At 46.1% G+C, this 22422-nt stretch overlaps 1 protein-coding gene across 1 annotated transcript in view; it reads right to left on the bottom strand.

Annotated features, from left to right (window-relative positions):
• The window catches only part of LOC146833783 (dimethylaniline monooxygenase [N-oxide-forming] 2-like), a 196604-nt gene that overhangs the window by 30086 nt on the left and 144096 nt on the right, over positions 1 to 22422 (bottom strand). The window contains exons 6-7 of the mRNA XM_085601659.1: positions 19186 to 19382; positions 9191 to 9543 (exon numbers count right to left, since the gene is read on the bottom strand). Coding sequence (XP_085457785.1) covers positions 9191 to 9543; positions 19186 to 19382 — 550 coding nt within the window. The remainder of the gene's footprint in view (positions 1 to 9190; positions 9544 to 19185; positions 19383 to 22422) is intronic.

Consider the following 22422-nt stretch of genomic DNA (forward strand, 5'->3'; position numbering starts at 1 on the left):
TATTCTCTGGCCCAAAGAGGCGGAGAAAAGTCTCTTTGGCATATGGCAGACACATTACAAAAGAGGTGTCAAGGCGGGTAGGTTGTTGGCTTACCAACTCCGCCATCAAAATTCTTCTAGGATTATTCCTGCCATTTGCAATCCAGATGCTCGTCACCCATCAGACGGCAATAGTGGCAGAATTTCAGAAATATTATGCATGCCTATACATGACTGGAACGCCCCAGCCGCAAACATATATTCCACTTTATTTAACACCCTAAAACTGCCAATGCAGATCACCAATCTCAGTGGAGAAAATCACCTTGGCAATCAATTTCGTGCCCACCGGGAAGGCTCCTGGTGAGGACGGCCTTCTGGCTGAATTTTAAAAAGCTACCAAAGCCAAAACCATCCTCATCTTAGTCTCGGTTTATCAGGAGGCCCCTGACAACAGGCACCTCTTTGCTGAGTTCCTCAGGCACGTATTCCAGGGCTCCCTAAACTGGGGAAAGATCCAGGACGTTAACATTTTAGTAAAGGTACTGGTGACGCATTTGAAGAAAGTTATCACAACTCTTATCGACTTTTCCCAGGTGGGCTTTGTCCTCGGATGCTCTTCAACCAATCATTTTCGTACTCTCTTGCATATTATTTGGCAGGTGAGGGACGAGGTGGAAGAGAAGGTCCTTCTTCCCTTGAATGCCAAAAAGCCTGTCGATTGGGGTCATCTCTTTCAGGCCATGGATAAGAAGGGCATAGGTCAAAAGTTTCTCACACTAACCAGGTGCATGTACTATGCTCCCACTGCATCTGCCACATGTGGGGGTTTTCACTCTGCGTATTTTGACATCCACCGTGGCACCAGACAGGGGTGTCCCTTATCTGTGCTGTTCCTGTTGGCTCTGGTGCCTCTGGCTATTGCAGGTCGATCCAATGACAACATTAAGGGTATTCACACAACAGATGGGATGAGTTTTACAACGCGAATGACATTCTCTTGACATTATCAAACCCCTTGGCCTCAACAGTGACTCTGATCTCTCAATTGGACTCTTCTTCCCAGTTTTCTGGCTATAAGATGAATTGGTCGAAATGTGAGACCCTGTTCCTAATGCCATCCACCAGGACAGCCTCTCTGGGTAGCCTACCATTCCAATGGCTTCAGTCCATTATAAAATATCTCGGTTGCATATTAATCGAGGTCTGGAAAACATGGTTCTGGCCAATGTGCGAACCTTTTGTAGATCGTATAGTGCGTGATTTTAAAAGGTGGTCTGCCCTGACAATGTGTGGGAGGGTTCAGATCATCAAGATGAATCTCCTCCCCAAATGTAACTACATCTTTGGAATGCTGCCCCTCGTTATATTGATTTCTTACCTGCAGAGCATCCAGTGCTCCATCTCCTGCTTCACTTGGGGTTCAGATAAACCGAGAGTAAAGGGAGCTATGCTCCACACCTCATCATAGAAGGGCAGCATACGTCTCCCACACCTGGAAGGATAATGATTAGCACAACAATTGGCCCACTCTGTGTACTGGTTGTTGACTTCCAGGTCCATACCCTTATGGGTGTTGCTAGAGCATCACATTTTGCAGACGTATGGGAACCTTGGCATTTACTACACCTCGATGCCTTTGGTTACTCCTCTCCTCAACCCGATCATTCATACTTCCCAGTACGCATGGCATAGGACTCACTGGCTGAACAAAGTACCGAGCCGTGTTTACTGTAAAGCCCCTCTTTGTAGCAATGCAGCCATCACAGTTGTGGGGAGGAAATTCACTGGTCCACTTGGAATACTCAATGTATTCACCACATTGAAGACCTTGTCTCTAATGGCTCCATCAAATCGTTCCCTAACTTGAGACGTAAATTTGCGATTTCATTCTCCCAGCTATGGAGATACATTCAATTGTCCCACATCTTACCATATATCCTGGGGAAGATGCATATTGAGCTCCCAAACTCCAACATTAATCAATACATCCACACTTGGAAAAACTATGGGGGACTACTGAGGGCTGTACAGCACATTGCTGGACTCTAGCTTTTACTCTCCCACATCCACAGCACTGCGGGCCTGGTTGAAATCGCATCTTAACATGCAATTCCTGGATGATGACTGGTATACCCTACTGGCGGACTATAATAAAGGTTTACAGGAAATGCACCGTAAGAATAGCTTTTTTAAGATCTTCCACCGTTGGCACTGGTCACCAGCAAGGTAACACTATGCCCTTCTTAGTGTGGATTCACGGCGATGGAGATGTGGCATAACGGATCGCAATATGGTCAAAATGTTATGGGTATGTGACAGGATGAGACCCTTCTAGGTGCAAGTTTGGTACCAAATGAGGAAAGATCTTGGGGTAGACATACCTTTGACTGCCTGGTTAGTGTTCCTGCATGATACTTCTGGCTTCCCTTTTGTGACTCAACATGGCTCTCCGCTGCCCTAGGGGTGGCTAAATTGGCAATTATGCGACTCTGGAAATCAACACTAACTCCCACATTACAGGCCTGGTTGAACAACATGCACAACATGGTATGCGTTGAACGCCTTATTTATATGCTTAATTACAAATTGCAGATATTTTAAGAGGCTTGGGGATCTTTTCTTAAAGATTGAAGAGCCAAACACACCCATACACTTAAGATGTCTACTGTGTACCTAACCCAACATCATGCTCAATGCAGACCCCTAAGTTCCGTTCCAAGGACAATTCCCCTTGAGGTTCCCCAGGCTTTGGTCCTTATTGTTGTTTGTTTTCTATGATGGGGTGGTTCCTTGAGTTTCATGGTGTAGGGATGGGTCGTTAAGACTTGGCCTGGAAGGCGCTGAGGACAGATGGCCATCTTATTTTATTTCCTCACATGTGGGTGTTCCCCCTTTCCTTCCCCCCACTGCGGAAGCTTGCTTCCTTACTCCCTTTCCCCTCTTTATGATTGTGTTCTTCCTTCTCCCCCCTTTAAGTTGTTAAGTAGCATTTGTTGCATACTAGCTCACTTCCTGTGTCTGTTCTTGAAGATTTATACTCATTTATTTTTGATATTTCTCCTAATTTGTTGTGGGGTTTTCATGGAGACCTGGTTTACAAATGGATAATAGGTTTGCATCTTACCTTGTTGGTTTACCTGCCCTGTGTGGTGATTTGACTGTGCATTCTTTTTAAATGTACCTCTCTTGCTACAGTAATGGAAAAACTCAATAAAGAATTGAAACAACAAAACTAGTGTCCGACTGACCACTCAATTTAGACTGGCTGGTCCATCATTATTTTCAGTAGCACTTTCTTTTTGAAAGGTTGTCAACCATAGAAGAGGAATACATACTAATTTCCCTAACATGCTAGAAGAAATCTCTAAGCATGAGACAGTGCCTTGTTACAGTCATCTTTTTAAAAAAACAAGAGCAACCCATATGTCCATGCAAATTGGGTATTAAGTATTAACTTATGACAAGTGCTCACATGGAACTCATTTTGGAAACAAATTCATATCATCAGAGGTATATTCTGTGTTTTTTAATAAAGAGAGGATGATAATGGAACAGAACACATCTGTCTAGAGTTAGTAGCCAGAAGAAAATCTTTCTTTAAACTTAATTCAGCCAAATCACGTTTTTTAAATTTGATTGTGATACACTAGGAAATTTATGTAAAAAAGGGAGGATTTATTTTTGTACTTTAAACATATACTTTTTCGTTACAACGCTTTAGATTTTGTGAGTGATCTTCTTGAGAAGAGGAAAAGAGAGTGATAAAGGAACCCCAAGTGACACTACCATACCCAAATTCATCCACCGGTAGGAAGACCTTGACCTTGGCTCCTCCAAACGACAAGACTCCCCGTAGTCCCCAGGCACACTCTGTCCTGATGAGACCCCCACACTACAAGTAGGGTTGAAACCTCGTTGACAACACCAAAAGGATAGTCTAAATAGTGAAGCACCAGAGAACAATCTGATTGATCTTCCCCTGCAATGAAAACTGAACAATTGGACAGCCTTGTAAATACCAATAACCTTGTTTTTATTGATAGTCACTTTATTGTCATACATATCAAGGAATTTTGTACTTTACACTTCTGATTATACAGTAGGTTTGAAACAGTACTACCATTGCGTGACCCTTGTGTTCAGCAGCTCATCCCAGCATCCAAGGACCAAAGATCTATTGGAATTTTCTTGGGCAAACCTTCCTTCATAAATGTGCCTCTCTGTGTCCATACATCAGTCTGCACTGGGACTCAATTTGGTACCTGAAGAGCGCCTGGACCATCCCACAGTCTGACCACATACCAGTAGGCCACCTTCTGGCCCACGTCACAATATAATCTTGTGTATTTTGGGGGTAACAGTTTGTTGCATATACCTAAAACTATTATTTTCATGCTCCAAATCTATTTCTTTGTTCTAATTTCTACTGCTTCCCCTCCATACCACTTGCTTGTGAACACCTACATATTCGTAGCCTAATAAGATGTTGTAAATACTATACTCTTCTACCAAACCATTCAATCAATCAATCACTACATTTGTAAAGCCCACTACTCACCCGTGAGGGTCTCAAGGCGCTGGGGGGGGGGTGCTGCTACTGCTCGAATAGCCAGGTCTTGAGGAGCCTCCTGAAGGTTAGTAGGTCCTGGGTCTGCCGTAGAAGGAGGGGAGGGTGGTCCAGGTCTTAGCGGCGAGGTGGGAGAACGATCTGCCTCCGGTGGCGGCTCTTCGAATGCGGGGGATGGTGGCGAGGGCGAGGTCGGCGGAGCGGAGCTGTCGGTTTGAGGTGTAGAAGGTGAGTCGTCTGTTAAGGTATGCCGGTCCGGTATTGTGGAGCGCCTTGTGTATGTTGGTGAGGAGCTTGAAGGTGATCCTCTTGTTGATGGGAAGCCAGTGCAGGTCTCTCAGATGTGGTGTGATGTGGCTGTGGTGCAGGATGTCGAGGATCAGGCGTGCAGAGGCGTTCTGTATGCGTTGTAGTCGTTTCAGGAGTTTGGCCGAGGCTCCTGCATAGACGGCATTTCCGTATTCCAGCCTGCTGCTGACGAGGGCCTGGGTGACCATTCTTCTTGTTTCGGTGGGGATCCACCTCTAGATCTTGCGGAGCATGCGGAGGGTGTTGAAGCAGGAGGACGAGACGGCGTTGACTTGCTTGGTCATGGAGAGTGTTGAGTCGAGGATAAAGCCCAGGTTGCGTGTGTGGTCGGTGGGTGTTGGTGCTGCTCCCAATGCGGACGGCCACCAGGAGTCGTCCCAGGCTGAGGGGGTGGAGCCGAGGATGAGGACCTCTGTCTTGTCCGAGTTCAGCTTCAGACGGCTGTTCTTCATTCACTCGGTGACGGCTTTCATTCCTTCGTGGAGGTTGGTTTTGGCGGTGAGGGGTTCCTTGGTGAGGGAGAAGATCAGCTGGGTGTCGTCAGCATAGGAGATGATGTTGAGGTCGTGCAGTCGGGTGACGTGGGTGAGCGGTGCCATGTAGACGTTGAACAGTGTCGGGCTGAGGGATGATCCTTGGGGTATGCCGCAGATGATCTTGGAGGTTTCGGAAAGGGGGAGGTGGACGCTCTGGGTTCTGCCGGAGAGGTAGGAGGTGGTCCATTCCAGAGCCTTGTCTCAGATCCCTGTGTTGTAGGGTACAGTGGCAGACAGTGTTGAAGGTGGCTGATAGGTCCAGGAGGATGAGGGCCGCAGTTTCGCCGTTGTCCAGCAGGGCCCTGATGTCATCGGTGGCGGCGATGAGGGCAGTCTCGGTACTGTGGTTGCTGTAGAACCCGGAATGGGTCCAGGATGTTGTTCTCCTCGAGGTAGCGGGTCAGCTGTCTGTTGATGGTCTTCTCGATGACCTTCGCCGGGAACGGAAGCAGGGAGATGGGTCGGACGTTCTTGAGGTCCTTAGGATCCGCCTTGGGTTTCTTCAGTAAGGCATTAATCTCGGCGTGCTTCTAGTTCTCCGGGTAGGTCGCGGTCTCGAAGGAGATGTTGATGGCCTTGCGGAGATGGGGTGCGATGGCGGCGCTGGCTTTGTTGAAGATGTGGTGAGGCCATGGGTCTGACAGGGAGCCGGAGTGGATGGTGTCGTCGTTGTTCATGTTAGTCCAGGTGAGCAGGTGTTGGTGTTTGTTGGGGTGGTCAGGTTGTTAAAGCTATCGTGGATGTCTGCAATCTTGCGATGAAAGAAGGTGGCGAGGGAGTCGCACAGGTCTTGTGATGGTGGGATGTTGTTGGTGTTGGAGCTGGGGTTGAAGAGTTCTTCATGATGTTGAAGAGCTCTTTGCTGTTGTGTGCGTTGTGGTCGAGTTGGTCCTTGAAGGAGGCTGATGAGGTAATGGTGTCTGCGGATGGCGTTCTTGTGGGCTGCGTAGCTGTCTGGTGTCTGTTCGCGGTGCCATTTCTTCTCTAGTGTACGGCATGTTTGCTTGAAGGCCTGGAGGTCTGTGGTGAACCAGCTGGCTTTCTTGTTAGTGTGTGTGTTGCAGGGTTTCTTGATCGGGGCGAGAGTGTTGGGGCAGTTGTCGATCCAACGTCTGAAGTTGCTGGCGTCGGTGGGGTCGGGGGCTGGGCTTCGGCGAGGGTGGTGTTTAGCTGGTCTTCGGTGATTTTGCTCCAGCTGCGGCGGGGGATCTGTTGAGTGCGGTGGTGCGTGGTGGGGTTTCGGAAGGTGAAGGTGAAGTAGATGCAGTGATGGTCGGTCCAGTGGAGTTCGTGGTGTGGCTGAGGGTGACGTGGGGACTTGCGGAGAAGATGGGATCAAGCGTGTGGCCAGCGGAGTGGGTGGGCGTTGTGACGAGCTGTCGGAGTCCGAGGTTGTCAATCAGGGTGGTGGAGTTGGTGTCGTTGTTGTTCTCGAGGTGGAAGTTTCAGGTCTCAGAGGAGAATGTAGTCCATGTAGGCAAGGGCGTGTGTTCTGAGGAAGTCGGCGATGGAGTCGCTGAACTGAGTTCGGGGTCCAAGGGGATCTGTAGACGAGAGTTCCTCCGAGGGTGGTGTTGGGATCGGGTGGATCTGGAAGTGCAGGTGTTCGGCGGTGCTGAGGGTGTCGTCGGTGCTGGTCGAGACCCTGAGGGTGTTCTTGTGGATGATTGCGATTCCACCTCCTACTCCGTTGGTGCTGTCCCTGCGGGTGATCTTGTAGACGTTCGGGATGGCTATGGCGATGTCGGGTGCTGAGGAGGCATTCATCCAGGTCTTTGTCAGGAAGGCGACGTCCGGGAAGGATGTGTCGAGCAGGTCCCAGAGCTCGACGGCGTGTTTGCGTGCGGAGCGGGTGTTCAGTAGTATGCATTTGAGGTGGTTGCGTCCTGTCCTGGTGGGCCATTTGGCGGCTCGGAGGCTGGTGAAGCTGCTGCTCCAGCAGGAGAAGGGTCCTTGGGTGTGCTTCGGGGCGGCCAGGAAGCAGGTGTGCGGTCGTACGGTGTTGAGTGCGTGGAGGGTGTTGGCGTCATAGTGGCATCGGGTGTTGTGGCGTTCATGGGGACCAGGGGGTCTGGCGCTGGGCACGGGCCAGGCGTTGCCAGGTGCAGATGGGCTTGCCTTAGGCGCCTTCGGCGCGCCAGCAGTGCGCCTGCTGAGTGTGTGTCCCCTGCGCAGCCGTGCAGCGGCCGCCATATAAGAGGGGGTGGGAGGGAGGAGCAGCTGGGTGGCGGGAGCGGGGTGGCAAATGGGCGAGCAGGAGGGCTGGGCCGCACGGGACGCAGCCGCGGGAAAAACGGGCGAGGAGCGGGGCACAGAGTCAAAGGCAGGGGGCACAAGGCAAGCAAAAAGAAGGGGTACAGAAGGCAAAAAGGGGCACACGGGGCAAGAACAGGACAACAGTAATACAACAGTGGAACAATCAGCAATTTTCGAGGCAACACAACCGAGGTAGAGAGGCCTCGAACTTACAGCAGTGTCAGTGGCAGCGAGCATGGAGATGAGGGAACACATGTGGTGCTGTGCGGCGTGGGGGAGCGAGCTGCCTGTGAACAGGGTCAAGGGTCGCTCTCCTCACCACGCAGCGGACGCCGTATAAGGGGAGGTGGGAGGGAGGAGCATTTGGGAGGCAGGAGCGGGGTGGCGAATGGGCGAGCAGGGGGGCGGGGCCGCAGGGGACGCAGCGGCGGGAAAAACGGGCGAGGAGCGGGTCACAGAGATAAAGGCAGGGGGCACAAGGCAAGCAAAAATAAGGGGCACAGAAGGCAAAAAGGGGTACGGGGGCAAGAACAGGACAACAGTAATACAACAGTGGTACAATCAGCAATTAACGAGGCAACACAACCGAGGCAGAGGGGCCTCGAACCTACAGCAGTGTCAGCGAGCACGGGGATGAGGGCACACAGGTGGCGCTGTGCGGCGTGGGGGAGCCATTGAGATCCAGAACCTCTAGAGTCAAAAACAGCTTGAACAGACTAATAATTTTTTTTATAACTCTTGTTGACCATTTTCAATTCTGTAGACCACTCTTTTCACTTAACCTCCCTGCAGCAAGTAAGAAAAGAGCAATAAGAAAAATAATTTGATATGCCAACATTAATTCCAACGGAGAAAAACTCCTCCATAAAGTTATACACCACAAGCGCCTTGTGAAGTTAGCACCATTTTGTGTCAGAAAATTTCCAGCATAAACAAATAGTTAGTAGTAAGTATAACATTCCATGGTCAGCTTATGTCCCATTCGAAGGGATCCCTGGAAAATTAGTACTACGTTTACATACAAATATTATGGCTTTTGAAGGATGTCCTCAGAGTTATGAAAACGTATCCTAATACTTCTGCTTTCCATAAACTTATCCCTCAGAGCCTGCTGTAAAGTTCAATGTTTTGAAAAATATCAACTTCCAGGTAAAAGTTGTGTCTTTTCTTTTACCCGGAAGTAAAAGTGAATTCAGAATACATTTTATAACCCTTTGAGTATCAATTGCAACTTTCTTTAAATTACCAAATAACGTTTTGTAGTTTTGGAAGGAAATAATAGGCCTATTTATTAAAATATCTTAAATTTATAATGCTGCAGCTAACCTCTTTATAGGTAATGGCCCTACATTGACATTTGTTAGCATGGACTACATTGGCAGTCACCTGAGATGTGCTCTTCCTGTGGCATCACTCAAAAACCCATTGAGAGGCTAGAAAAAAAGAAAAAAGGGGGTGCACAAAATGTATCTCGCATACCGTGTCAAATAAATTGAGGTGGCACTGTACTTTATGACTCACTGTCCTACTGTACACCTACCTTTGAGGATTCGTGTGGCCCATCGCGCTTGCATTTCTGAAGTAACCAAGATAGAAGCGATAGGTTGGACCAGACCAATGAATGCCAGGGTAGGTTTCTCAAGGTTCAGTGGGAAGATGTTCCTGTAGAGAGAAACTTTATCTCTACTGACTTTGATGTCAGATTCGTCCAGGAAAGGAAAAGAGACATTGAACCCTGTCGAGAAGATGATTGCGTCAATATCCTCTTTGGACCTGTCCTCGAATGTGACTGTAGTGTAAGCAAACTCCACTGCAGCCGGTTTCACCACCACTGTGCCACGGATAATGCAGGCCGGAAGGTCGTCGTTGGCCAGTGGGTCTTTCCAAACAGAGCTAAAGACAAAGAGAGAAGATTTGAGAGCTTTTATTAATAGAAACCTTCAAACAAAACAGGGAAACAATATTGTTTGGAAACTATGGAATTAAATACCTGTTTTTAGATGAAATATTAAAAAATTTCAAATATTAAAATATTATTCATCGCACTATAGGCTATTTTGAATCCATCCCATATAAAGAACAAGAAGATGTTTCTATTTTTAAATATATGTGCAATGAATTAAAACGTTCAACAGATTGTGTTTATAAATAGAGGCAAGATAAATATTTTTTTATCAAAAGCTATGTGTGTAAAAACCATAAACGGCCACTTTGCTAAGATGTGTTGGATAGCTTTTGAAACATTGGTCCCCTGTAGACCTACACTACTAAGGGTGACAACTCCGTGTTTTACCAATGTAAAATGTATTGATCTTTTCAATTGTATTACAAAAATCACTAAAATAGTGAAATAAGAAGTAGAGGGCAAAATTCAGAAGAACCCACCGCCATTAGGACAGATTGCACTTTTTCAGTCAAAAAGCCATGATTGCCATTCGCTTTATTCTTTGTCAATTGAAAGAATCAGGGAAGAGTTATCAGATAAATCTTTCAGGAGGAATTTGGGGTCTTCTGTCCTCTGCAGTAGTATAGGTATGGCTTGGCAAGGTCAACCTCATCACTCAGGGCATCATTTGCTCAAATGGTACCTCACTTGTGTGGGTAGGCCTAGTGCCGGCAACAGGAAATGGCCCAAAACGAAACCTGGATACACCACATTTTTCCAGTGAAACTGACCCTTTTTCTTTTTTTTTTGCAAAGTGCCTAGATGGAGATTTTGAACCCTAGCTCTGCCGGCGCCTAGGAAAACCTAGCAAACCTATACATTTTTGAAAACTAGACACCCAGTGAAATCAAGGAGAGGGTGACGTCTGTGGCTCTCACCAGGTTCGGTTACCTAAAATCCCTTGCAAACCTCAAACTTTGTAACACATTTTCCTCACTTTTCTGTGATGGAAAGTTCTGGAATCTACGTGGATCCACAAAATTCCCCCCTCTCCGCATTCCCCAAAGTCTTCAGATAAAAATGGTACCTTACTTGTGTGGGTAGGCCTAGTGCCCGCAACAGGAAATGTCTGAACAGCGTCTGATGGCCCTCCTCCTTGTTTTCAGTTTTTATTCCTCACCTAGTTTCATTTTGCTAGTGGCTCCAGCCGGCTCTTGGTTTCACATCCGCTTGATTTGGATACTGAGTTTCCAAATGTTTTATCCATTGTAGTTGTGTTCGGCTGTGAATAGGTCATGTGACTGGTGCGCCCCCTGATCTCTGTGCACAAAGAGAGTGTTCCAGTACTGTTGCCTCCTCCCGTGAAGTCTCAATCCCCCTGGGTTTGCGCATGCCAGCCAGTGCGCAATCGCTGCGAAAGCAAGTTTATTTCAGTGAACGGTTTACAGCCTTTCTAAAACAAGCATTTACAATGCAATGGTCTCGGCATTGTTAAAGTTAGAGCTATTGGCATTGCTCATGACATTGTTTTTGTTTTTAAAACATTTAAAGAAACGGCATTGTTATTTACAATGTCAAAAGCTTAATCTCTCTCAAATGCGAGACCTATTGCATTTGCACCCACACACAGAGCCACACACACAAAGCCACCCACACACACAGAGCCACCCACACACACAGAGCCACCCACACTGAGCCACTCACACAGAGCCACCTACACAGAACTATTCACATAGAGCAACCCACACACAAATAGAGCCACCCACACAGAGCCACCTACACACACAGAGTTACCCACACACAGACAGAGCCACCCACGCATAGAGCCACCTACAAAAAAAGCCACCCACACAGAGCCACACACATACACACACACACACACATAGAGCCTCACACACACACACACACAGAGCCACCCACAGAGCCGCAATGTGTGGCGCAAGCTGCAGGGGCCTCCTAAGGAGGGCCCTGGCACTTTTATGTTTTTTACTTCTATATATATATTTTTTCATAAATTAAGCACTGCAGTAACCACAAACTGTTCTGAGCATCAGTATGATGGTTCTTCTTAAATTCCTGAGTCCGGCCACACATAAAAGGATCGTGACTTCAAAGGGAAGTGCTCAGAATTCAACCCCACAGCTAGGAAGAGTGGACAGCAACTGGTAATTGAGGGTAATAGCCCACGCAGGCAGCCTCGCTTTGAAAGGGAGACCGGCTCTTAGATGGCTGGTCAACGGTCAGGACTGACATTCCGAAATGGCTACCGAAGTTGCGCTACCGGACAACCACTGCGGATAGTCCTTCTTTTGTGTTTTGGAAGCTGAGAGCGGGCGCAGTGACAGTAAGTGGGCAGAGAGGGGAGGGCAGCCAGGGAGCTGCACACAGTCACAGCGGAGGAGGCAGCGTCTAAGTGCAGGTGTGTGTTCCCTCACCCACAGCACCTGCAGCCCCTCGGGGCGCCTCCTGCCCCAAGTCACCTTCTCCTTGCAGAATGTTCTCCAGGAGGAACCATGGAGACCTCAAGAAATCTACACAGAAAGTTCTGGACCCGAAGAAGGACGTCTTGACCCACCTGAAGCACCTGCGAGCCGTGCTGGGTAAGAGAGAATGGGGGAGGGAGGGTGAAAGGAGACACATACTCGGAGAGAGGGTGCAATTTAGGCTCTGTTGTCACTCCTGGCAAAGCACATCACCATTGTTAGTATTCCAACCTGAAAACGCACTTTAGCAAGCATAACCTCCCCAGACTTTTCACGGCAGTTCAACACCGCTGTAGAAAAGGTGTAGGATGGCTGTACTTGTACGCGAAGCTTCACACAGAAACAACACGTTAGTTAAATCGGCTCCGGTAGGAAGTTGTGAAATTAAAAAGTACAGTAGACTTCCTGAAAAGCGCGTGCACAATGTAATCAAAACAACGAGTAGCTTCAAAAATACTGTAAAACATAGTATGTATGGTCCTTTGGGGTCCATGACTTCCGGGGTCTGTCATGGCTAACCTCCATTGACCGACACAAGGCGGTCTTCGCGGCAGATGGCATACTTATAGACAAGGCTCGCTCGTTTCACTTCTATGGGGCTGCCCGCGGTACAGACGTCTGTCTCCCTTAAAGACATGGCTCACCTCATCGACTCCTGTGGATTGGCATCGTAGCACACAGCACAGACATGTTTTGGCAATACGACCTCAGGGGCTGGAGAGCCTGATACGCCATGAACACCACCGCCTTTCTCCGAGGTCAAGCAGAAATGCCTCGGAGAAACGCAGCGGCGTTTTCGGATTCGGGGTCGTGTTTTTCTTTCTCTCCTCTTGCCATTGGCTGGAATGTTTACATTCCAGAGGAGAGAAAGAAAGTTAAAAACACGCCCCCGAATCTGAAAAAGACGGGGCTTGTTTGGAGAGACAATGCTCTTCTCCAATGGCTGACCAGTATTTCAGAGGCCAGCCAATGGAGAAGAGGTAAAAAAAAGGGGCGGGTTCAAGCCCCACTCCTAACATTAAATCTCGGAGCGAGACTGCACAAGCGCAGCCTTCGAGCCGAGACCTAAAAAACCACGGGTGCACGATAAACCGAGTGTAAGTAGCATTGTAACTGTGGGATCCGTCAGGCGCTCGGGTTGGCAGGCGCGGATTTATACGAGATAAGGAGCTGCCTGTCTGCTGGAGATGAATGCGGCGCGCTGCCATTCTCTTCCTCACAGCTCTGCCTGTACTCCTCACCGAGGGCGTCTAAGCATATTCATTCCTGAGTCAAGCTTTCTTGAGTGCTAGCAAACACATTTCCCATGCAGCAGAGGCAGTCGTTAAACAGGACACGGGGCTGCAATCACGCAACGTGTTTATTTTAGAGAACAACAAAGGGGAGAGTTAGGACAGAGCCCGGGCCATCCTTGTCCCTAAATAATTAAGAAATAAACAACTTAGATGGTCCACAGAGAAATGTATAGTCAATAATGTAGTCTCTGGCACCACAAGGGTTTGCTAAAAGAACCCTCACACACCAACCTAGTTGTGTTTATTTTATTCACAAGTCACCGCTTGAGACCAAAGCACGCAAACCCTTGGCCATTATGGAGCTCCCTTACACAGCCCGTATAACGTGGCAAAGAAAACCAGGGCAGCTGAGATGGGAAGCCACGTGCGTTTTTGGTATTCTGAAAATACAGCCTTAGAATAAGTGCTATTTATTAGTTTAAAAGTCGTAATGTGCTACATTGCGGAGAAAGTTTCTGTATGTTTTCTTGAAAAGACAAACCCTCTTTGAAATACACAAATATGCTCCTTGAAGCGGTGGGCTCGTAGGGCATATTTTACATCGGAAGGCACTGCAGTTACATGTTTGTGACATGTGGTGAGGAGCTTGGCTGTAGGGCCTTTACAGGTCCTGTCATTTTCACTTTTCATTGTTAGCAACCGATGTCCCAGGCACAGACACAGCAGGAAGACGCTCTTCTAATTATGCACTTTGACCTGTTGTATTCATCACATTAAAATGTGCAGGTGGCAAAAAAAACTCCTCAGAGAATCAACAAGTCACAGCTAGGTAAATGGCTTTCTGCCGAGCGACCCTAATGTCCAGTGTATTCCAGCATTTTAACCAGCGCACTTTCTAGACTTGCAGTCGCATTCTGGTCAGCACTGGTGCAAGGACTTACGTCCCCCCCACCCCCCGCCCACCGATTTGGGAACCCCTGTTACTTTAATAGGGGCTATGCACACTTCTTTCCCTGCCATCTTGTCTTGCTGATATGTTGTTTCCAGGCTTAAATATCAGTCTCCTCAGTTTTCGTCTGAAAAAAATCCACGCGCAACACGTATCCAGTGAAAAACGTTAAGGGCCCAATTCACAGAACTAACTTAAGACAAAATCCTAAACTTACTACCATTTGCATATTCACAGAAGGCACTTACTCATTTTGGTATTCACAGAAGACACTTACTCACTTCGGTATTCATAGAAGTTAGGACTCCTAACTTTAGGACTCCTAAATGCCTTCTGTGAATACCGAAAGTCTTAAAATTAGGATTTTTCTCAGTTTAGGAGTCCTAAAGTTAGGACTCCTAACTTTACTACTACTAAACTGAGAAAAATCCTAATTTTAAGGCTTTCTGTATTCACAGAAGGCATTTAGGAGTCCTAAAGTTAGGAGTCCTAACTTTAGTACTACTAAATTGAGAAAAATCCTAATTTTAAGACTTTTGGTATTCACAAAAGGCATTTAGGAGTCCTAAAGTTAGGAGTCCTAACTATACTACTACTAAACTGAGAAAAATCCTAACTTTAAGACTTTCGGTATTCACAGAAGGCATTCAGGAGTCCTAAAGTTAGGACTCCTAACTTCTGTGAATACCGAAATGAGTAAGTGCCTTCTGTGAATACCAAAATGGTACTAAGTTTAGGATTTTGTCTTAAATTAGTTCTGTGAATCGGGCCCTAAATACTTTTTCAAAAAGACATTGCTGGTTACAGTTTGCACGGAAGCAATTTAAACCGAAATAGGTGTTCATTATGGCTTATCGGCTGGGAAGGAAACTGTACGTTCTAGCATAACTATTTTGTTATTCTGATATGTTTCTACATATGCTGAGTGTAGGAAAAGAAGGGAAAAAGAAAAGAAAAAAACGTATCACGTTTGTAAACTGCATTCATATGTTTTTCTCTTTTGATTCCTAATTTCTTTTCTTCCGCAGAGAGCCCATTTTTTAAAATTCTGCCAGGCACCTTGATCAGAGTGGATTTACCTCCGTTTTTAGGTCTCAGTTCAGAAAGCAGCTGGCTGCAAAATGTTTTGCTTGCAAACATTGAAAATGCTGTGCGTCGCTTGGCGTCCAGCTTCTAAGTACACCACCAGGAAGCGTGAAGCATTGGTGACATGCCTTCTGTGAAGGACTGACTGATTAAGGAAGACCGCGCTTAAAGGCAATTTTTAGAAAATGTATTGATTTCTTTATTACATTTTTGTATTTATGGGTCTCTTGACAGCTACGGAAGGAGGGGAGGAAGTTGACAAAAGTGACATTCAAGCAAAGTAAGGCAGGGACCCATGTGTAGTAGGAATACAAAGTGCCGAAAGAGCCCTACTCCACACTGCAGTAGTGGTCCAAGACTAAAATTTGTCCACGGAGGCTTTCGTCGTTGGATCAGTGCATCCAACTTTTAAAGCAGCCCCTCTATCCCAGAGGCCAACTGGAACATGCTAGAGTGGCACATGGCCAGTCCAGCCATGTGACTATGTTATTCCCCAGTAGTTCAAGTCACCTCTGAGTTCCGTGCCCTCATATAAGGATTTGCATGCATCCTATTGTTTCTATATAATGGCTTTGTTAAGTGTCTCAGTGAGGAGTCGCTGAGAAGGTCTGGTGTGTCCGCTTCCTGACTGCCTGAAGAAAGGGCGACTCCTCTCAGTGGCCTCAGTGCCTCACTGCACAGAACATCTAATATGCGTGAAAGTTGACAAGTGTCTTCTTATAATTTCTCCAGCTAAGAGGAAATCGCTCATGAAGGGTTCAAAAATCCTCTTGTCAGGTCTGATTGAAGAAGAATATTAGTACCAAAGAGACTAGCGAGGCACCAAACTCCTGCTAACATCGGAAAGGAGAAAACAGTAATGAAAAGGTATTGAGAAGAGTCATTTTGTGGAGCGTTCTAACGTCACAGAGCACAATTCAGGGCCAAAAAAGGTATTAAAAGGGGGATGCATGTGACTAAAAATAGGCAAACACTTGTGTTGTGATTCACCCTTGATTTTGAAAGGGCCTCATTCTACATGGTACTATTGGTAACTGGCATAGCTGGAATATATTCTGCCTTTTCTTGCATTGGCAACCTCTGTTATTATTCCTAGGCAAAACACCATCATGGAGAGGACAAATTATAAGGTTTGTCTATGCTCCTTTTCTGGAAATCATGACAAACAAGCTCAAGATTGACATATGTCGACCAGTGTTGCTTTTCAAAATCCAAACACCACTCACACCCATACTCCAGGAAGCTTGAGCGGCACCCCTCTAGGTGACCATGAGAATGGTGAAACCATGGTGGTTCATGTGGTGCAAGCGCTCAGTACTTTGCTGAGTCTAGCATCTCAGAAATATGTTGCCTGGCAATGGGAGAAGCACTTATACCTCTTCAGCTCACAAAGGGTCACCCAAGGCAGCAGCAATTCAATGCATATTCTTAAAATAAGTATGTTGTTTGTAAGATGTCATATATGTGTTGAATTGCTAAACACTTATAAGGTCCAAAGGCGAGACCGATTGCATTGCAAATGCTTGTTTAGTTCTGCTATGTCGACTGTTTGGATTGTTGTTGTGTGATGAACGTTGTGGTAGGTTGCGTATGGCTGGTCTTCATTTATTTGCTTTGAAAAACAGTGAATGTGTTGAGTACTGTTTCTGTAAGACCCGTGCTAGTGTTGGACCTGGTGATGGAATGGTGGTGTTGGATGAAACATGTTACATGATGTGCCAGGGGTTTCACCGGGAACAGGCAGACAGGGTTAAAAGGTGATGGACTGAGATGATGTCAATAACGCTTTTGGTATGTTTTTAATTGAGGATCTTACTCATGTAACTAAGTTGGACTTTAATTAACCTTCTATCTTTAGCTTCTACTGTTTGAACCCATCATCGTAACAGATGTGTAATCACGAAAACTGGCTTTGACAGTGACCTTAAATCGAAATCCTTAACATTTGTTTACAACAAACTGCCTGAAACCAGAACTCTCTCATGAGAAGGAGCAAGAGACCAAATAGGTGTATGTGTTAAAATGTTGGTACAGCAATATATTAAAAGAAACAGCACACCCCATGCACTAAGTCAAAGGATATTGCAAGGCACCTTGAAGCTCTGTGATCTTAAAAAGGCTCTCAGTCATAAAAGCTCTTCCTCTATGTAGTCTGGGAGCTAACTCTTTGGTGGTTTACAATGTCCTCTTTTTTTTATGGTAGGGCTAATTTGTTCCATGGATAAATAGATGGATTGACACACTCCTCCCAGTAAGTGTGATTATTTTTTCAATATTCGGTAAGCACAAAGCTGTATTGACGTGGATACAGAACATCATTACTTCCAGGTATAAACATTTAGGGCAGTTGGCCGAGGAACGGAGCATGGGGTGGTGTGTCGAGTGAATAACATGATTTGCACAAGTTGATCACATGGGGCCTCATTTACAATAGAATGGTGCAGCGCGGTGCAGAAAGCAATTTTGCAGTGCCACGCTGCATCATTCTAAAAATGCAGGAATGCACAGTATTCACAAGAATACGATGCATTCCTGTACTCATTCCTGCGCCAGTGCTGAAAAAGCAGCCTAGCACCAACGCAGGCACTCTTGCGCCATGTTTCAAGGGTGCCTGCGTTGTGAAGATGATTGATTTAATGCAGGGTCACCTTTCTGCAGAAAATCAATCAATGGAGGCACTTTCCACCCTCTTTGTGTGCTGCAGAAATGCAGCACACATAGAAAGAGGAAAAAATGAGGAGAAATAAGGATATTTCTCCTTGTTGCAGGTCCCTAACGCCACCCACGGGGTGGCGTTAGAATCTGATGCATTCCCAGGTTTACGATTCCTCATAAATTTGAGAATGCTTCAGATTCCATGAGTGTTGCATGGGGACACCCACAGCAACATCCATGGAATGCCCCTTTCACGCACTGTTCTGCATGAGAGGGGCACATATTTACAGGCCCTAAAAAGCCACGCAAAGTGGCTTTGCATGGTCTTGTAAATATGCTGCGGCACATTGTGCCACCAGAGCATCTAAAAAGTGATGCTTCGGCGGTGCAAAAGGGCCACTAGGGCCTCGTAAAAGAGGACCATGGGGGTTTATTGACATGCCCCTTGCACCCCAGTTATGTCACTTTTTCCCATATTGAAAGTGACGCACCGGCGGAGCAAGGGGCTTGTAAATGAGCCCTATAACTGTGAAGGGGGGTCGGTGCCAGTGAGTGGAGGAGGGTGCTTCACTTTATTTGTGAATGTCAGAAGATCTGCTGTGCATCTGATGTGCATGCTATTGCAGGACTTGCAATGCTGAGGGATGCTGCTCAGAAAAAGCCACTCTGGAGTAGAAGTGTTTTTTAGAGGTCACAAGTCCCCAAAATGAAGCTCCTCTTAGTGGCTTGATGGTTAAGTGCAATTTCCAGTGTTCCAGTGAGAATGGCTGACTTGGTTGGTATTGAGCTATGCATATGCGTGGCTTGATTTCCTTTCTCTCACTGGTAGGTATTATTTGTGTGGCCTATTGCTTGTGCTGGTTAGTAAGAGTGGCAGTTGATTCTTAGATCCTAGAGAGCTCTAGATGTCTGCATGTATGTATTGTGTGTTTCTTTGTAGTGTGAGGAGTTCAAGAAGCCCCCTTAAAATGCCAAAAAAATTAAAAATAAAGATGACTTAGTATGTTACATGTGTAGAGTGGAGTTGCCATACAGTCAGTCTGAGGTGTCTCAGTGCCTTAGGCATATTTGTGCTACATATTGTCTGCAATTTCGTTTTTAACAGTGTGAACATATTTGATTAACAATATTTAATAAATACACCCAGTTTAATCTCTTGGGAACGCTGTTTGGTGACACCCCTTGGTGGCCAACATTTTAAAAGGGAAATGATCTGGGTAAACACATTTTTGTAATACATGCCTGTCGCGCTGCAAGCCATAGACCTCTTGGTCAAACCACTGATTGAGCTTCCTCTCAAACATCCAGTTTGCTATAGGAACTGGGAGTGACAACCAAAGCCAAGTCTTGAACCTTGTGGTCATCAGCGTGTCGAAGGGGAAGCCGTGATCACCAACACGGCTGAGTAGCCAACCCCCTCTCTTGGTACTGACGAAGACCTGCAAAATAAAGCAGAGATAAGGCCATGCGTACCCTTCTAACTTGCATCAAAATGTATTTGTTTGTCATTTGTGCTCAGCCCTTACATATTAATGGAAATTCAGGAACTGAATAAATATAGCAGGGCATTGTGTGTGCTTCTGAATGTTGTGTTTGTCACCAAAGTTACATGTCAAGATGTCAATAGCACATGTTACACGGGTCCTAAAAGAAAGATTATCAGATGACCATATGTCATCGTAGACACAGTGATCCAGTCCTTGCCTTTCATTTATTTAACAATCTAAGGCACTCTGGGAGTTCTAGCCCTGCTTCACTTCAATTGAACCAATTGTTTTGACTATTACTATTGTTTTTAAAATGAATCCCTAGACTGGACCTTATGCCTAATTACATGCAATCATCTCCTGTCACTAATGATGCCAGCAGAGTCTGGACTCCTTCTGTTGTACATTCAAACCACCAATCACCAGCTGAAGTGGACAAATTCCGAATGAACAAATTTAAAGAGATCATTTTTGCTGTGATTTAGAAGCGTTTTTTGAAAGATTTAATTTTTTTTCAGAAGGCTGGCCAAATATTCCTTGTTAGAAATTGGGTTCTTGGATGACTAGGGAATGAGCCCAAGTCAGGCAGCAACCACAATCATAGTCAGGGTAAGAAGCAGGCCAACCCTAAAGTAACCTGTGCTCACCCTCTGGTAGCTTGGCACAGAGCAGTCAGGCTTAACTTAAAGGCAATGTGTAAAGTATCTGTGCAACACTTCAAACAGTAAAACAACGGAAAAAAACACAAAAAGATCCCACACTAGGTTAGAAAAATATAACTTCATTTAATAAATAAAACAAGACAGAAATGTCAAAAATCCAATAAGTAGAACTTAAGATATGAATTGTTAAGGAATAACCTGTAAAATAGCTTATAAAAGCAATAAACGCTTACTAGAGATATCTGGTCATGCCATAAAAATTTTTCAGGCTGACCGCGATGGAGCATGGGCCAGTTACAGGGACCCATTGAGGCCCGCTGAACAAAAGTACCTTGATCCTGGATGCATCGACGTTGAAGATCCACGCAGCAGTGATGATGCATCAGCTCTGATGAGCACGGAGCTGAGATCTGGAGATTCGGTGTAATCGAAAATAGCATCAACGGAGATGCAGAGACCTTGTGCAGCAGTGGTTACAAAGGCGATCTGTCAGGGCTGAGTCACGCAGCAGAGACAATACACTGGTTCTGGTCACATAACCAGAGCGATGTGCCAGTTCTAATACACACAACATGATGAGCTGGTTCTGATCCACGCAATAGTGCTGATGCACTGGTTCAACTGGGGTGTCACCACTTGGCACGGCAGAATCAGAGATGGCAGAGTTTAGGTACATAAGCAGGTAGTTTGGAAGTCTTTTCTGTTACTGAGACTTCGGATCAAGGGGTCAGCCAGCTAGCCCTTGGAGTTACTCTGGGTTCAAGTGACACAGGTCTAGTCCTTTTCACCCAGGCAGGGTAAATGCAGGCAGCAGGGTAGCACAGCAAGGCAAGAGTCCGGCAAAGCAGCAGAGTGGCAGTCCTTCAGCAGCACAGCAGCCTTCTTCCTGGCGGTCCACTCCTCACAGGTTCCGAAGTGAGCTGAAGTGGTGGTGTCAGAGGTCCAGTATGTATAACCAGTTGTGCCTTTGAAGTGGGGGAGACATCAAATAAAGGTCTTTGAAGTGCAATAATGTCCTCCCTTCCTGCCCTAGCTACAGACGTACTACAGGGGGGTATGGAGCACTTTGTGTGGGAACAGGATAATGCCTATTCAGGTGTAAGTGAGGCTGGGTCCAGCTTCTCCCTCCCATCCAGCCTGGATGGCCCATTAAGTCACACCTAAGCTCCCATTGTTTATAGCTGTCTAGGAGGAATACACAGTGCTTAGCTGTCACCCTTCCCATACGTATATCAGGGACAGGGAACAGGAACCAAATGGCTAAAGTAAGAAAATCTCAGCTTTCTAAAAGTGGTATTTTCAGAATTGCTATTTAAAATCTGACTTCACCATAAGTTGTGATTTTAAATTGTGATTCTAGAGACACTAAACTTGAAAGGTCCATCGCTTCACAATTTGAAATTATACTTAAAATAATGTAATCCCAATGTTATCCTATGGGAGAGATAGGCCTTGCAGTAGGGAGGGACGAATTTGAGAGTGTCTTACTACCAGAATACCTAAAACTTAAAACTGTATGTCCTGCCTTTAAAATTTCATTGCACCCTGCCCTGTGGATTGTCCAGGGCCTACTTTAGGGCTGACTTATATATTCATAAAAAGGTAAGGGTTGGGCCTGGCAAAAGGTTTATTTCACCAAGTCGAAATGGCAGTGTAAACCGCATACACAGGCTCTGCAATAGCAGGCATGAGACATGGGTAGAGGGTTACATAAGTGGGTTGCACAATAAGTGCTGCAGGCCCACTAGTAGCATTTAATTTACTGGCCCTGGGCACATGTAGTGCACTTTACTAGGGACTTATAAGTAAATTAAATATGTCAACTGGGAACGAGCCAATGTTAGCATGTTTAGGGGAGAGAGCACAAGCACTTTATCACTGGTTAGCAGTGGTAAAGTGCACAGACTCTTAAAGCCAGTAGGCAAAAGGTTGGCGAGAAGACCACTCCAAGACTGTCAGATCTAACACTCCTTCCTTTGCCCATTCAAGAGATTGTTGTGAAATCCTTATCCCACATCAATCTCATTTTATGGAAGCTTTGTCTGCCTTTGTCAAGCTTAGATTGTTGTTTTATTTCAGTTGGAGGGTGAGATCTTGGTGTAAGAGTGCTTTAAGAATTAAACAAGGCTATTCATTGGTGATCATTCCTGGTTGGTGACCTTTTCATCCTGTATCATTTGCAGGTACTGACATGACTGTGCTTGCTTTTAAAGTTACTGACAGATCAAGGCAGCCTGTCTTTGTCTTCTGTCACTTTTTTCTGACCACTGAGATTGGGATGAGCCCAAGGGGGTCGGAAATATGCTAGAACTGATTCAATGAGTCTGGCA

The sequence above is a fragment of the Triturus cristatus genome, chromosome 4_2, assembly GCF_964204655.1.
Source record: "Triturus cristatus chromosome 4_2, aTriCri1.1, whole genome shotgun sequence".
In the NCBI taxonomy this organism is placed as follows: domain Eukaryota; kingdom Metazoa; phylum Chordata; class Amphibia; order Caudata; family Salamandridae; genus Triturus; species Triturus cristatus.